Source organism: Anarhichas minor, unplaced genomic scaffold (assembly GCF_050575085.1).
Source record: "Anarhichas minor isolate MPS153535 unplaced genomic scaffold, ASM5057508v1 ptg000137l, whole genome shotgun sequence".
Taxonomy (NCBI): Eukaryota; Metazoa; Chordata; class Actinopteri; order Perciformes; family Anarhichadidae; genus Anarhichas; species Anarhichas minor.
Window position 1 is genome coordinate 610,001 of NW_027466583.1, and position 15,000 is coordinate 625,000.

At 49.0% G+C, this 15,000-nt stretch overlaps 1 protein-coding gene across 1 annotated transcript in view; it reads right to left on the minus strand.

The window, feature by feature from the left end:
- Window positions 1-15,000, minus strand: part of camta2 (calmodulin binding transcription activator 2) — an 18,026-nt gene that overhangs the window by 2,337 nt on the left and 689 nt on the right. Inside the window, 23 exon segments of the mRNA XM_076084957.1 lie at window positions 1,877-2,070; window positions 2,888-2,959; window positions 3,038-3,242; window positions 3,321-3,502; window positions 4,944-5,140; window positions 5,491-5,700; window positions 5,863-6,112; window positions 6,209-6,287; window positions 6,382-6,554; window positions 7,392-7,573; window positions 9,523-9,657; window positions 9,738-9,864; window positions 10,037-10,636; window positions 10,723-11,223; window positions 11,225-11,612; window positions 12,138-12,333; window positions 12,409-12,537; window positions 13,387-13,534; window positions 13,613-13,684; window positions 14,008-14,143; window positions 14,230-14,297; window positions 14,388-14,491; window positions 14,854-14,945. Coding sequence (XP_075941072.1) covers window positions 1,877-2,070; window positions 2,888-2,959; window positions 3,038-3,242; window positions 3,321-3,502; window positions 4,944-5,140; window positions 5,491-5,700; window positions 5,863-6,112; window positions 6,209-6,287; window positions 6,382-6,554; window positions 7,392-7,573; window positions 9,523-9,657; window positions 9,738-9,864; window positions 10,037-10,636; window positions 10,723-11,223; window positions 11,225-11,612; window positions 12,138-12,333; window positions 12,409-12,537; window positions 13,387-13,534; window positions 13,613-13,684; window positions 14,008-14,143; window positions 14,230-14,297; window positions 14,388-14,491; window positions 14,854-14,887 — 4,382 coding nt within the window. The 5' untranslated portion in view covers window positions 14,888-14,945.

Sequence of the window (15,000 nt, forward strand, 5' to 3'; positions counted from 1 at the left end):
AGTATCTGGACCTCATGTTTCGTGGTCATGAAAGTTATTCTGACCACGAAATCTTCCTCATTCTACTTTGAGTTAAAACAAACAACCTGCAACCAGATGCGCCGGTGTTCCGGTTTAACGTTAATGAGTGACCGCGTGAACTGAACCGGAACGTTGCATGTTTCATCACGTTACGTTTTTTCCTCCAAAATCTCTATAATAATGACGAACGTTAACAGTCGACAAAGTTCCGCATGCAGTGGACGTTAACTTAACCCAGCAAGTCTGAACGGTAACGGAACATAACGTAACTTAAACTTTAACGGAGGGAAATGAAGACGCTGTAGACATCTGAACGCTGATTGGCCAAGACTCGACACATCAAAGATGTTCTATTGTGAAGATCACGACATCACCTTTTCTCCTCGTCTCTCTCCAATCTGAGAAACGCTGGCTGGCCAGTTGACCCCCCCCCCGAAAAATAAACTCTACGGATCTACACGATTCACGTGGATGATATATTTTGATTCCCTCCGTCTGTAATCAATACCCTCTAACAGGTCTAACCTGATCTGGTTCTAACAGGTGTATGGATGAGGTCTAACCTGATCTGGTTCTAACAGGTGTATTGATGAGGTCTAACCTGTTCTGGTACTAACAGGTGTCTGGATGAGGTCTAACCTGATCTGGTTCTAACAGGTGTATGGATGAGGTCTAACCTGTTCTAGTACTAACAGGTGTATGGATGAGGTCTAACCTGATCTGGTTCTAACAGGTGTATGGATGAGGTCTAACCTGATCTGGTTCTAACAGGTGTATGGATGAGGTCTAACCTGATCTGGTTCTAACAGGTGTATGGATGAGGTCTAACCTGTTCTAGTACTAACAGGTGTATGGATGAGATCTAACCTGATCTGGTTCTAACAGGTGTATGGATGAGGTCTAACCTGATCTGGTTCTAACAGGTGTATGGATGAGGTCTAACCTGATCTGGTTCTAACAGGTGTATGGATGAGGTCTAACCTGATCTGGTTCTAACAGGTGTATGGATGAGGTCTAACTTGATCTGGTTCTAACAGGTGTATGGATGAGGTCTAACCTGATCTGGTTCTAACAGGTGTATGGATGAGGTCTAACCTGGTCTGGTTCTAACAGGTGTATGGATGAGGTCTAACCTGATCTGGTTCTAACAGGTGTATGCATGAGGTCTAACCTGATCTGGTTCTAACAGGTGTATTGATGAGGTCTAACCTGTTCTGGTACTAACAGGTGTCTGGATGAGGTCTAACCTGATCTGGTTCTAACAGGTGTATGGATGAGGTCTAACCTGTTCTAGTACTAACGGGTGTATGGATGAGGTCTAACCTGATCTGGTACTAACAGGTGTATGGATGAGGTCTAACCTGATCTGGTTCTAACAGGTGTATGGATGAGGTCTAACCTGATCTGGTTCTAACAGGTGTATGGATGAGGTCTAACCTGATCTGGTTCTAACAGGTGTATGGATGAGGTCTAACCTGATCTGGTTCTAACAGGTGTATGGATGAGGTCTAACCTGATCTGGTTCTAACAGGTGTATGGATGAGGTCTAACCTGATCTGGTACTAACAGGTGTATGGATGAGATCTAACCTGATCTGGTTCCAACAGGTGTATGGATGAGGTCTAACCTGATCTGGTACTAACAGGTGTATGGATGAGATCTAACCTGATCTGGTTCTAACAGGTGTATGGATGAGGTCTAACCTGATCTGGTACTAACAGGTGTATGGATAAGGTCTAACCTGATCTGGTTCTGACAGGTGTATGGATGAGGTCTAACCTGATCTGGTTCTAACAGGTGCATGGATGAGGTCTAACCTGATCTGGTTCTAACAGGTGCATGGATCAGGTCTTACTTGATCTTGGGGTTGTGATTGGCGGCCCCTCTTGGACCCTGCTTCAGCCTCTCGTACTCCTTGTAGCTGCGGTAGTACTGCTGGATGAGGACCGCCGCCCGTCGGCTCTGCTGGAACCGCTTCTGCTCGTAGTAGGACCTGAACTTGGACTGGATCAAGATGGCCGCCTGGGTCATCTTCTTGTAGAGAGCATACTGAGGGGTGGGGGGGGCAGAGGGGCACCGTTAGAGTCCAGTTACACAATGTTAGCATATAGCCTTGCATAGATCAAACCAGACTCCATTCAGAAAACAAGCATTTTAAAAGTGATTTGCTTGTCGTCTTGCAGAGAGAACAAACAAAACATGAATTCAGACAAATCATCATTACGTAGTTATTCCTGCATCGCTTTGTGTCTGTTTATTGATATTAAATCACAGCTAAATCTGTTTATTTTGGGTTCACACAGCTGTGATAACCAGTAGACTCAGTGAAAACTCCTCCAGATGATGTTATGAACTCAGACATCACAGAGTTTAGTTCCTCAGGATATCTGTGACTTCCCAACAAGTACAAAGCAGAAACTGTTATTTCTTCCATGGCTGACGGCGGAAATAAATGGCTCAGTTGATAACGGCTTCCATGGAGATAAGCCACTCCTCCTCTCTGGCACGAATGAGGCAAATAAACACAAATAGCAAGCGGAGAGACATACAAGTTGGTTTAACTCTCTCTGTATGAACTAACATGTATTAACTCCTCTCTTACTGGTGTTAAACCAGAACCAATATTCACTGATAGAAACACTGTTTACATATCACGTGATTAAACACACACACACTGACCACATGTCACTACATCTACTGGTCTGTCCATATTACCTTCAGAGCTATCCATGTTAGCTAGCCAGAGAGAGAGAGAGAGAGACGGGCAGAGAGAGAGAGACACGGTGAAGACACACGGCAGGTTAGTTCAGTGTTAGTGAAGCCAACACACACACACACACACACACACACACACACACACACACACCTGTTTGTACTTCCTGTAGCATCTCTGTATGATGGCTGCAGCCATGTCCTGCTGCTCCTTTAACCTCCGACCCTGCAGACAGACAGGAAACAGCAGCGTGACATGTGTGTGTACACACTGTGATGACATCATAGCGTGTAGTGTGTGTACCTTGTATCTCCTGAAGGCGTTCTGGATGATCCTGGCGGCCTCGTACAGCTCCCTCTGCTCTCCGTCCGTCAGCGTCAGCAGGGCAAAGTCTCTTTCTATCTTCCCATTGGCTGAGGCGTTCAGGAACTCCGCCCACGCCGCGGAGGAAGGGGGGCGGAGCCTCTGGAGGGCCAGTGCGCTGAGGGGCGAGGGCGGGCACACCCGTCTGCAGGTGCACGTAAACACACATGTATCCATGACCTTGTGATAATACCCTTAATGCAAAGCAGGGGGCGGGGCATACCTGGGCGGGGAGTGCGTGTGGGCGTCGACCGTGTCGAGGTACGTTGCAAGCCAGGTGTCCTGTATGGCGGGGTTGTCCCGCCTCTCTCTGAGCGGTGACTCCGCCCCCTTGGAGAAGTCCTCCTGTTTGATTCGCTCCGGGGTCGCCTCGATGATCTGCTCCGCCAGCGTCGCCATGTCAACCTGAGGGTAACCATAGCAACAGAAACTCTGTGGTCACTGAATATTTGCAAGTTTTGACAAATGAGTGTGTGTGTATGTTCAGAGTGTGTGTGTGAAATCTAACCTCAGGACTACACTTGAGGACTTACCTCAGGACTACACTTGAGGGCTAACCTCAGGACTACACTTGAGGGCTAACCTCAGGACTACACTTGAGGGCTAACCTCAGGACTACACTTGAGGACTAACCTCAGGACTACACTTGAGGGCTAACCTCAGGACTACACTTGAGGGCTAACCTCAGGACTACACTTGAGGGCTAACCTCAGGACTACACTTGAGGGCTAACCTCAGGACTACACTTGAGGGCTAACCTCAGGACTACACTTGAGGACTAACCTCAGGACTACACTCGAGGACTAACCTCGAGGACTAACCTCGAGGACTAACCTCAGGACTACACTTGAGGACTAACCTCAGGACTACACTTGAGGACTAACCTCAGGACTACACTTGAGGACTAACCTCAGGACTACACTTGACAGTGTGGAGGACTCGATGAGACTGGAGTGACGCGAATTTGCGATGGCGCGGTTCACGCGAATTTGCGTCAATCGGCAAAACGCCCAAAACGCTTGAGTTGAAATTTTTCAACTTCGCCGAAAAAATGGCGTTACGCCCCGGCGTGATAGCCTATCAGCGTTGAGATGTTTCTCCTGTCATCACCGACGTCCTGCCGTTGTTCAATCAGGAAATAAATACTGTCGTCGTCTGTGTTCACCCAGAGCTCTACGATACCTCATATCAACAGAGACCGGACCAAACTATGTGTATACATGTGTAAGCCATATGGTACAAACAATGAATAGACGCTGCCGTATTTACGCCTAGATGACGTTATACTGAGTGTTGGTGGAGCGGCTACAATGTTAGCTTAGCATAACACCGATCCATCCGAGCTCCATGAAGAAAACAAGTATTTTAAAAGTTGTTTGCTTGTTGTCTTGCAGAGAGAACTAACAAAACATGAATTCAGACTTTTTACTAATCGGCATCATTACGTAGTTATTTCGGGGTCCCTTTTTGTCGGTTTATTGCCGTTAAATCAGTTTGTTTAGTGTTCATACAGTTGTAGTAAACAGCGACGTGTGGCTCACTAGACACAGTGAACACAGCTCCATGAATCCACAGAGCTCCTCTGGACTGTTATGAACCAGACATGGCGACGTTTAGTTTCCTGATATCTGGACTTCTACAACACGTACTAAGCAGAAATAGAGGTTATTTTTTCCATAGCTGATGGCGGACAGTTTAACGGCTTCCAGGGCGATAAGCCACGCCCCCTCTCCGGCACGTCCAGCGCGATTAACGCGAATGAACACAAATAGTCCCCGTCGAGACCGGCGGTGCGAATGACTCGGCATAAGACTAAACTTTAAATGTTGGTGTGTCTAATGTGTACCTGCAGCACCTCCTCCTCCAGGAACTCCTCCTCCTCTCCCTCGTTCTCTGCGTTCTCTCCATAGCTCAGCAGCTGCTCCTCCAGCGCTCGCCGTCCGGCTGCCGGGTGTGTGTGTGTGTGGGCGGGGGAGGGGGGACAGGTGCTCTCGTAGTCCATCAGGAAGAGCGGAGAGTCTCTGGAGCCTCCGGGGTTCAGACCTGTGAGGGATCAGTGAGGATGAGGATCAGGGACACAGACCAGGTCTCTTATTGATCAAACAGTATCTGTGTTACCTGTGTTACCTGTGCTACCTATGCTAACTGTTACATGTGTTACCTGTGTTACCTGAGCTACCTATGCTAACTGTTACCTGTGTTACCTGTGTTACCTGAGCTACCTGTGTTACCTGAGCTACCTGTGTTACCTGAGCTACCTGGGTTACCTGGGTTACCTGCGTTACCTGTGTTACCTGTGTTACCTGAGCTACCTGTGTTACCTGCGTTATCTACGCTACCTTTGCTACCTGTGCTACCTGTGCTACCTGTGTTACCTGTGCTTCCTGTCTTACCTGTGTTGAGCCCGGAGGTCATCTCCTCCCCCCACATGGACACAGGGAGGGGGGTCAGGGAGGAGGGGGAGGAGGGGGAGACCGGCAGTGAGGAAGAAGACAGAGACGAGGGGGAGGTATCCATGGGGGCGGGGCCACTGGAGTAGGCGGAGCTTGGGGAGGGGGAGGAGGGGCCACTGGGGGAGGGGAGGCTGCTGGAGGAGCTCAGACCTGGATGGGAGGGGGGGGGAAAGAAGTGACACCGTTAGAGCCAATCAGAGGACTGGAATCACTTCACATTCACTTCACGTTTGGTGTGAACGCAGCGTTAGCTACTAGCTGGTATCTACTACCTAGTAGATACTAGTTAGACATGACTGTCAGGTGTGTTACCTGTGTCTGGGCTGGTGGGCAGAGGAGACGGTGACGGCTGTGGTTGCGACGTGGTGGGCGTGTGCACGTCGTCCCTGGGCGCCACATGCGTGTGCAGCTCCTCCAGCGCGGTGGCGAGGCGGGTGTGTCCTCGGGAGCGAGCCACGGCGAGCGGCAGGCGGCCCAGCGAATCAGGGAGCCCCAGAGCAGAGCTGTTCCAGCTGTACAGGAGCTCTGCTGCCCTCTGGTGGCCCAGAGCACACGCCCACATCTGGAACACACAGAGATACACACAACACTTATGACTGACGGGACACCTGGCCAATCACAGCACAGCACTTTAAATGTGTGTGTGTGTGTGTTTTACCAGCGGGGTGCAGGAGAAGTGGTCGATGTTCAGAGGATCTACTTCCTGTTCCAAGTCCAAACTGTCGCTGTTAACACTCCTACAACACACACACAGCTATAGTCAACAAGTGTGTGTGTGTGTGTACCTCCAGCGGATCAGAGTGTGTATCAGGTGTGTGTGTGTGTGTGTACCTCCAGCGGATCAGAGTGTGTATCAGGTGTGTGTATCCTTGTGCTGCAGCCAGGTGGAGGAGTGTCATCCCGCGGTGACGGACCGAGTGATGAAGCCTCTCTCCTCCTCCTCCTCCCCACCTTCCTCCTCTCATCATCCTCTCACAAACTCCCACAATCCTCCTCTCAAACCACTGAGGACACAAACAGAGATTCATTATCATTCCTTCAGAATAAAAGCTCGGGTGAAGCTTTTCCTTCAGAATAAAAGCTCGGGTGAAGCCTTTCCTTCAAAATAAAAGCTCGGGTGAAGCCTTTCCTTCAGAATAAAAGCTCTGGTGAAGCTTTTCCTTCAGCATAAAAGCTCAGGTGAAGCCTCTAAACACTGGTAAACTACATGTGTGATAAAGAACATAAAGTGATCTTGATGTCACTGTAAAAACAGAGGATACGATAAGTTCTAATGGTTTTAATGTCTGTCCGTCTCCGTCACATCCAGTCCCCAGAGTCTATTTTAACTCCACGACTCCACCTGCCAGAATAAACCCTGTGACATCAGAGACAGAGAGACAGAGAAAGACAGAGACGGGCAGAGAGAGAGACAGAGAGACAGACGGACAGAGAGAGAGAGACAGACAGAGAGAGAGAGAGAGACAGAGAGACAGACGGACAGAGAGAGAGAGACAGACAGAGAGAGAGAGAGAGACAGACAGGCAGAGAGAGAGAGAGAGAGAGACAGACAGACAGGCAGAGAGAGAGACAGGCTGCAGCTCCGGTTCAGCAGAGGTCAGACTGTTTTAAAGGGTTTTACATTCGGGTTCATGAGTTCTTCTTAACCTGTTTATCAGCTTCCTGTAATCTCTCTCATGTCTCTGATTGGCTGATCAGCTTAAAGAGAATGAGTGCACGAGAAGAGGAAAGAAAGAGAAAGAAGCGGTGTGATTGTGTTTCTATTATTTAGTCTAACACTACTACCTGAACATTAGAAGCTTCATGACCCCAACAGAGAGAGTCACGTTCTATCTTCTCACCTGTTCATTGTCTTCAGGTAGGGGGGGTGGAGGGGGTGGGGCCAGCTGGCTGCCATGTTGTTGATGATGATGATGATGCTGCTGCTGCTGGTTGTTGTTGTTGTTGTCGCGGGCGGCCATCTCTGCCATCCTGCGCTCCATCTGCTCCAGTCGCTCCAGGATGGACATCCTGAACTGATTATCTGCACACAGAAAACACACAGAGAGCTGTTTACGTCAGTTAACGACAGTTAACGACTAAGGGCTACTTTCGAGTCCCGAAAATAGTTGTACACAAAGGTGAGAAGTAAAAAAAAACCTCTACAGAGAACCGTCGACGGACAAAGATCAAAAAACAATTTTGCTAACTAGTTAGTGAAAACCGACAAAAAACACAGACCATGGTTTTAGCTAGTTATATCCCGGCTGCTAACTAGCTAGCTAAAACTGTGAAACAATAGCTGCAGATAAAACAGGGTGATAATATCACAGATGTGTCTGGCTTTGTTTCCAGCGATATCACCACCATGGTCATTGTCATTGTTTTTATGTGGGAGAAAGCTAGTTAGCTAGCTATCGGGAGATTTGTTTATATCGATGCTAGTGAGGGAAAGCTAGTTAGCTATCTACTGGGAGATTTGTTTATATCGATGCTAGTGAGGGAAAGCTAGTTAGCTATCTACTGAGAGATTTGTTTATATCGATGCTAGTGAGGGAAAGCTAGTTAGCGTTACTAACTACTGTGGGTGTGTATCTGTGTCGACAGCTCTAACCAGGAGGCAAATGGAAAACTCCTCTCTTAAATAACTGTTTTAAGAGAGCCTCTTTCTCTCTCTCTCTCTCTCTCTCACACACACACAGGCGGCAGAACGATTGAAGTCAGTGGAGATAGTTTCCATTTGAGACAGAGTGTGTGTGTGTGTGTGTGTAAGGCTATATAGGGAGTCTGCTTTTATTTCTCCCCCCCACACACACACACACACACTATCATATCCTACGTTATATTACATATATGTACATATTACATCCCATAATACACACATGATGTTAACATGTCACGTGACACGTCTGTATGACATCATCCATCAATAAAGGTTCTTAATCTTAATCCATATCACGAGTGTAACAGTGAAAAACAACAATAAATGTAACGAGCTAACACACACACACACACACACAGTATGAATATGTCCGGTTACCGTGGTTACCGAGCCGCTGCGTAACCATGACAACCCCTACGGAGACACAGAGAGTCTGGTCCTACCGTCCATCTTCTGTCTGTCTGTCACAGTGAGGTGAGTAGCATTGTGGGTAGGCTGTGATGTCACAGCATTAGTTAACACACACACAGGCTCAACAAGGTAAAGAGAGGGAGCAGTGTGTGCTCGGTCGTCCTGTGCAGACTGGTGTCCAAACACAGCAGCAAGGCATGCTGGGTAATCCACAGTGAGGGAGGCGGGGGACTGTCTCACATTCCTCAGCCAAACCCCCCCCCCCCAACAGATTCCATGAGACACAGAGAGAGAAGAAGACATGAGATAAAGAGGAAGTGAGGGGGTCTGAACCCAAACCTGGTCTGAGTTCAGAGAGGACCTGGTCTGGGTTCAGAGAGGACCTGGTCTGAGTTCAGTCATAAATAGCAGCTGATGTGTTTCCAGTGGAAAACAGCTCCACCACATCAATCACTGAGAGAGAGACAGCTGGGATAAAGAGGATTCTCCACACACACACACACACACACACACACACACACACACACACACACACACACACACACACACACACACACACACACACACACACACACACACACACACACACACACACACACACACACACACACACACACACACACACACACACACACACACACAGATCTGAGATCAGAACTTGTCCGGCTTAAAGTTAAAACAGCCACCCCCCCCCCCCCATCATGACATCACACAACAGTTTGATTGGACGGATTAAACCTCACAGATTACATTAACAAAACAATAACTACACTTCCCACAATGCCGTGCAGGACGTCAACACAACAATGATGTTATGTTGAGTGTTGATAGAGCTGCTACATTGTTAGCTTATAGCTTAGCACAGAACCAGACTCCATTCAGAAAACAAGTGTTTTAACAGCTGTTAGCTGGAGCCTCACCGTCCAATGAGAGCCAGTCGAGCTGAGAGCTCGGCAGAGAGCTGGCGTTCCTCGCTCGGTACTCAAACAGAACCGAGGACGAGACGGAACCTCCAGACTCTAGAACCTGAAGACACACCAGACCGGCCTCGTGGGCTGAGAGAGAGAGACGGGACCATCAACATGTTAGAGGGACACACCAAAAATACAGAGTGTGTGTGTGAGTGCACGTGTACCTGGACAGTAGCAGCGTAGTACTCCAGGTTGGATGAGCGAAGCGGAGACCGTGCTCTGATCAAACACACACGAGTATCGACCCAACAGCTCACTCCACGGTCCTGTGATCAATACCTTCACACCTCCCTACACACGCACACGCACACACACACACACACACACACACACACACACACACACACACACACACACACGTGATGAGGGCCTCTGGCGCTCCCTTGTGGACAAACAGAGGAATACCTCATTCTGTCTCTATTGACTATAGCTAACTGCTAACAGCTAACAGATAACAGCTTACCTCTGGGTACGACCACTCTGGAGAGAAGTCTGTGATGGAGGAGAGGCGGGTGGAGGTGGAGGAGGGCAGCGGGTGAGGGAAGGGGAGGAAGGAGGAGGAGGGGGAGGGTTGGGGGGGCACCATGTAGCGGACCCCCGCCGGGAACACGGACGGGTTTGGTGCGGCGGGGGGGTGGTGAGCCGCCACGGGATTGGCCGCCTCGGTGATGAGGTCAGAGATGAGGTCGAAGGAGATGTCAAGCTCCTCCCCTCCTCCTCCTCCTCCTCCTCCTCGCTCGCATGGCTCCGCCCCCTCCTCCTCCAGGTGCGTGTCCATGCAGGCGTCCTCCGGGTCGTAGCCCCGCCCACCCTCCTCCTTCACCTGGACGGGCGGCGTCGCCAGGTGAGTGGCGGTATCCATGGCGACGGCAGGAACGGAGGCGGAGCTAACGGGCCGACTCAGATAGGACACGTGATCGTAGGGCGGGACCAGGACCAACGGCTGCGTCTGATTGGCTGGCCGACCAGGTAGGCCTGCCGAGTCCTGGCAGCTCAAGAGCAGGGAGGCGGTGCTGCTTCCTGTCTGTTGACGTGGAGACGAGCAGGAGGGGGCGTGGCTTGTCTGAAGAACACAGAAATAAAAACTACAGTGAAAAAAGAGAGCGGATGATTCCGAGTTGTGAAGAAAGTAGTTCCTCCAAGTCTCACCTGGAGGAGAGCCAGCTTAGTGGGAGGAGCCTCGCCTTCATCATCATCATCTCTCCTGTCCTTCACCTCCTCCTCCTCCTCCTCTCTCACAGGCTCCTCCTCCTGCCTCCCCCCTTGTGACTCCGCGAGAGCTCCCAGCTCCAGGCAGAGGGGGAGCAGGGGCGGAGTCACAGAGGAGGTGGGAGACAGGGAGAGGGCGGGGGGGAGGGAGGACGAGGGGGGGGAGGAAGAGGATGAGAGGGAGGAGAGAGAGGAGGGAGGGGAGACGGAGGATGGAGGGGTGGAGGTGGGTGAGAGAGAGAGAGCTAGAGACAGGGGAGAGAGGGGGGAGGAGGAGGAGAGAACAGGTGAGGGGGAGGAGGAGGGAGGAGGGGGGCCGCCATATGTCTGACCCTGTTTGGGGGAGTTCAGGAAGGAGTCGGGGTCGAAAGTTGGGTGAGGCGGGGGGGAGGAAGCGGGGGAGGGAAGGGAGGTGGCAGGAGGAAGAGGGGGGGAACGGAGGGACGAGGAGGGGGGGGGTGACGAGCAGGCCTCCAATGACGGGGGAGGGGAGGAGGGTGAGGGAGAGAGTGGTCACGGGAGGAGGAGGGGGGAGTGAGGGGGGAGCGGAGGAGGAGGAGGGAGGGGAAGGGGGCCCACCAGCAGTGGGAGGGGCCAGAGCGGGGGAGAGCAGCAACTGGCCAGAGCGGTTGAGAGAAAGCCCCACCTCCTCTCCTCCTCTGGCTCCGCCTCCTCCGCCTGCGAGGGTGGTGGTGGTTGCCATGACGATCACGGCGTTCTGGGGCAACGCAACCGTCGTCAGGTTCCCGCAACGGTCGGCGTAGAAGCCGTTGCCATGGTTACCCAAGGTGATGGTCGCTCTGTGAGGCTGAGGGGGGGGCGAGGCCGAGCTGTAGAATATACAACATAGAGTGTTTACATATATATATACACATACATATACATACATATATATATACATATATACACATACATATACATACATACATATATACATATATATACATACATACACATATATACATATATATACATACATACACATATATATACACATATATATATACACATATATATATATACATACATATATATATATACATACATATATATATACATACATATATATATACATACATATATATACACATATACATACACACATATACATACATACATATATACGTATATATATATATATATACGTATATACGTATATACGTATATACATATATACATACATACATATATACATACATACATATATACATATATACATACATACATACATATATACATACATACATACATACATACATACATACATACATACACACACACACACACTGGTGGTCACTTGCAGCACTGTAACTATAAAACTTTCCCCGTAGAATTCTATGATAAAAGAGACTTACGTGGATGAGGGGCAGGGAGATGAGACGGGGCTATTCTGAGCCTGGAGGGGGGGCAGTATGGTGGCTCCTCCTCCTCCTCCTCCTCCTGCCTCCCCCCCCTCACAGGACAGAGGGGAGGAGGAGGGGGGCAGTTTGGGGGAGATGATGCGATGCTTGGTGCTGTTGCAGCGGTGGGGAATGTTCACTCCTGAAGAGACTGTACAGAGACAGAGTGATGTCACAGTGATGTCATAGTGATGTCACTCATGGATGTCCCTCAGTGATGCGTTACCTTGGCCGGTGTTACAGAGGCAGGTGTGTGTACGAGGTTGTGGTTTAGTTCTTTGTCGGTCCAGAATGTGTTGAACCAGATCCTCAATACTGAAGTCACCTGAACCCACGGAGCACTTTATACTGTGGACTGAGAGACAATATACTCCATGTTAGTACTACAGAGTACTTTATACTGTGGACTGAGAGACAATATACTCCATGTTAGTACTACAGAGCACTTTATACTGTGGACTGAGAGACAATATACGACATGTTAGTACTACAGAGTACTTTATACTGTGGACTGAGAGACAATATACTCCATGTTAGTACTACAGAGCACTTTATACTGTGGACTGAGAGACAATATACGACATGTTAGTACTACAGAGTACTAATATACTACATGTTAGTACTACAGAGTACTTCATACTGTGAACTGAGAGACAATATACTACATGTTAGTACTACAGAGTACTTTATACTGTGGACTGAGAGACAATATACTCCATGTTAGTACTACAGAGTACTTTATACTGTGGACTGAGAGACAATATACTCCATGTTAGTACTACAGAGCACTTTATACTGTGGACTGAGAGACAATATACGACATGTTAGTACTACAGAGCACTTTATACTGTGGACTGAGAGACAATATACGACATGTTAGTACTACAGAGTACTAATATACTACATGTTAGTACTACAGAGTACTTCATACTGTGAACTGAGAGACAATATACTACATGTTAGTACTACAGAGCACTTTATACTGTGGACTGAGAGACAATATACTACATGTTAGTACTACAGAGTACTTCATACTGTGGACTGAGACAAGATACTACAGAAACGCTACATGTTAATACTACAGATACTACATGTTAATACTACAGAGTACACATATACTGCATGTTAACACCACAGAGTACCACACAGTACACTATAGATACTATGAGGTAGTATTTCATTAGTATTTGTACATGATACGTACACATGGGCCTCAGCTGGTTCAGCAACTCCTCTCGGCTCCACCTCAGACTGTCATGTCGGTCGGTCACCGCACACAGCAGAGGACTGCATTTCCCAGAATCCTCTAGGGATGGCACGTTCAGATAGTGGACCAGCACGATGTCTGGGTTCTGTTCAACAAACATATTGATTATCGATCGATCGGCAACTCAGTTCACAGTCTGTTGATGTGTAACGTGTGTGTTGACCTGCAGCAGCCAGTAGCAACGTCTGTGGAATGTTGGAACGATGGAGGAATGGACGTAGCAACCGTACAGGCACTGCAACACAACAGAGACCGCAACCGGCAACTTTAGTACAGGCACTGAAACCAGGACAGAGACAGCAACTAACTTAGCGGTGCTGCTAACGTTACTAGCTCTCCTCCTGTTGGTTAGCCGTTAGCGGTGCTGCTAACGTTACTAGCTCTCCTCCTGTTGGTTAGCCATTAGCGGTGCTGCTAACATTACTAGCTCTCCTCCTGTTGGTTAGCCGTTAGCGGTGCTGCTAACATTACTAGCTCTCCTCCTGTTGGTTAGCCGTTAGTGGTGCTGCTAACATTACTAGCTCTAAACCCTGACTGGTTGTAACACCGTGTACTGACCTCCATGCCCTGGACCTTGAGCTTCATGTGGTCCTCTCTCGTGGTCTTCCCATCCTTCCTCTTCTTCCAGCAGTACCCGTCCTTCCTGTACTTCACCTTCTTCCTGTTGTACAGAACGATGCTGCCGTTCTTCGGCCTGAAACACAAACAGACATCGGATGTTTTCCAGATGTGAAGCGGCTGCATGTGGTCCAGGTTTTGGTGAGAGTCTGCATGGAGGACCTGGTCTTCAGGGAGCAGGAGAGCCACTCGTCATGTCTGTCGAAGGATATCAGGTAGGAAGCGATCTCCTGCAGAGACAGAGACACGTTTACATGTTAGTGCGCTCTTATTTTGAAATATAGGCTAAATATGATGCTAACGTGCTAACGGCCCCTCACCTCGTTGGTGTTCCAGCGCAGCCTGTCTCCGGGCAGACTGGACAAACGAGGAAGACACTCAAGGAGCTTGTTAGGGAGGAAGACTTTCCTCTGTCCTTTGTTCTCTACACACAGACGCACGCACGCACGCACACACACACACACACACACACACAGTAAATTAATATATTGATTAAGTAGTGATGATGATGATGATGACATCACTTCTGAGGTGGACACACACAGAATAGGAGTCTCTGTGCTGGTCTACATCTACAGGTGTGCTTGTGTCTTTGTCTCCATGTGTGTGTATATTTGTGTATGTGTCTGTATCTCTGTGTGTGTGTCTGTGTGTGTGTGTATCTCTGTGTGTGTGTCTGTGTATCTCTGTGTGTGTGTCTGTGTATGTATCTCTGTGTGTGTGTGTATCTCTGTGTGTGTATATGTCTGTGTGTGTTCCCGTTCAGCTGAAGTCACACAGACTGACCTGTCTCCATGGAAACCATCTCCTTGTTGCTCATGGTGACAGGTCCATGCAGGACGATCCTCACACAACGCACGGCCTCCCACAATGCACCTCTGTAAACACACACACACACACACACAGCTGAAATCCAACCTTCAATAGCTCCCT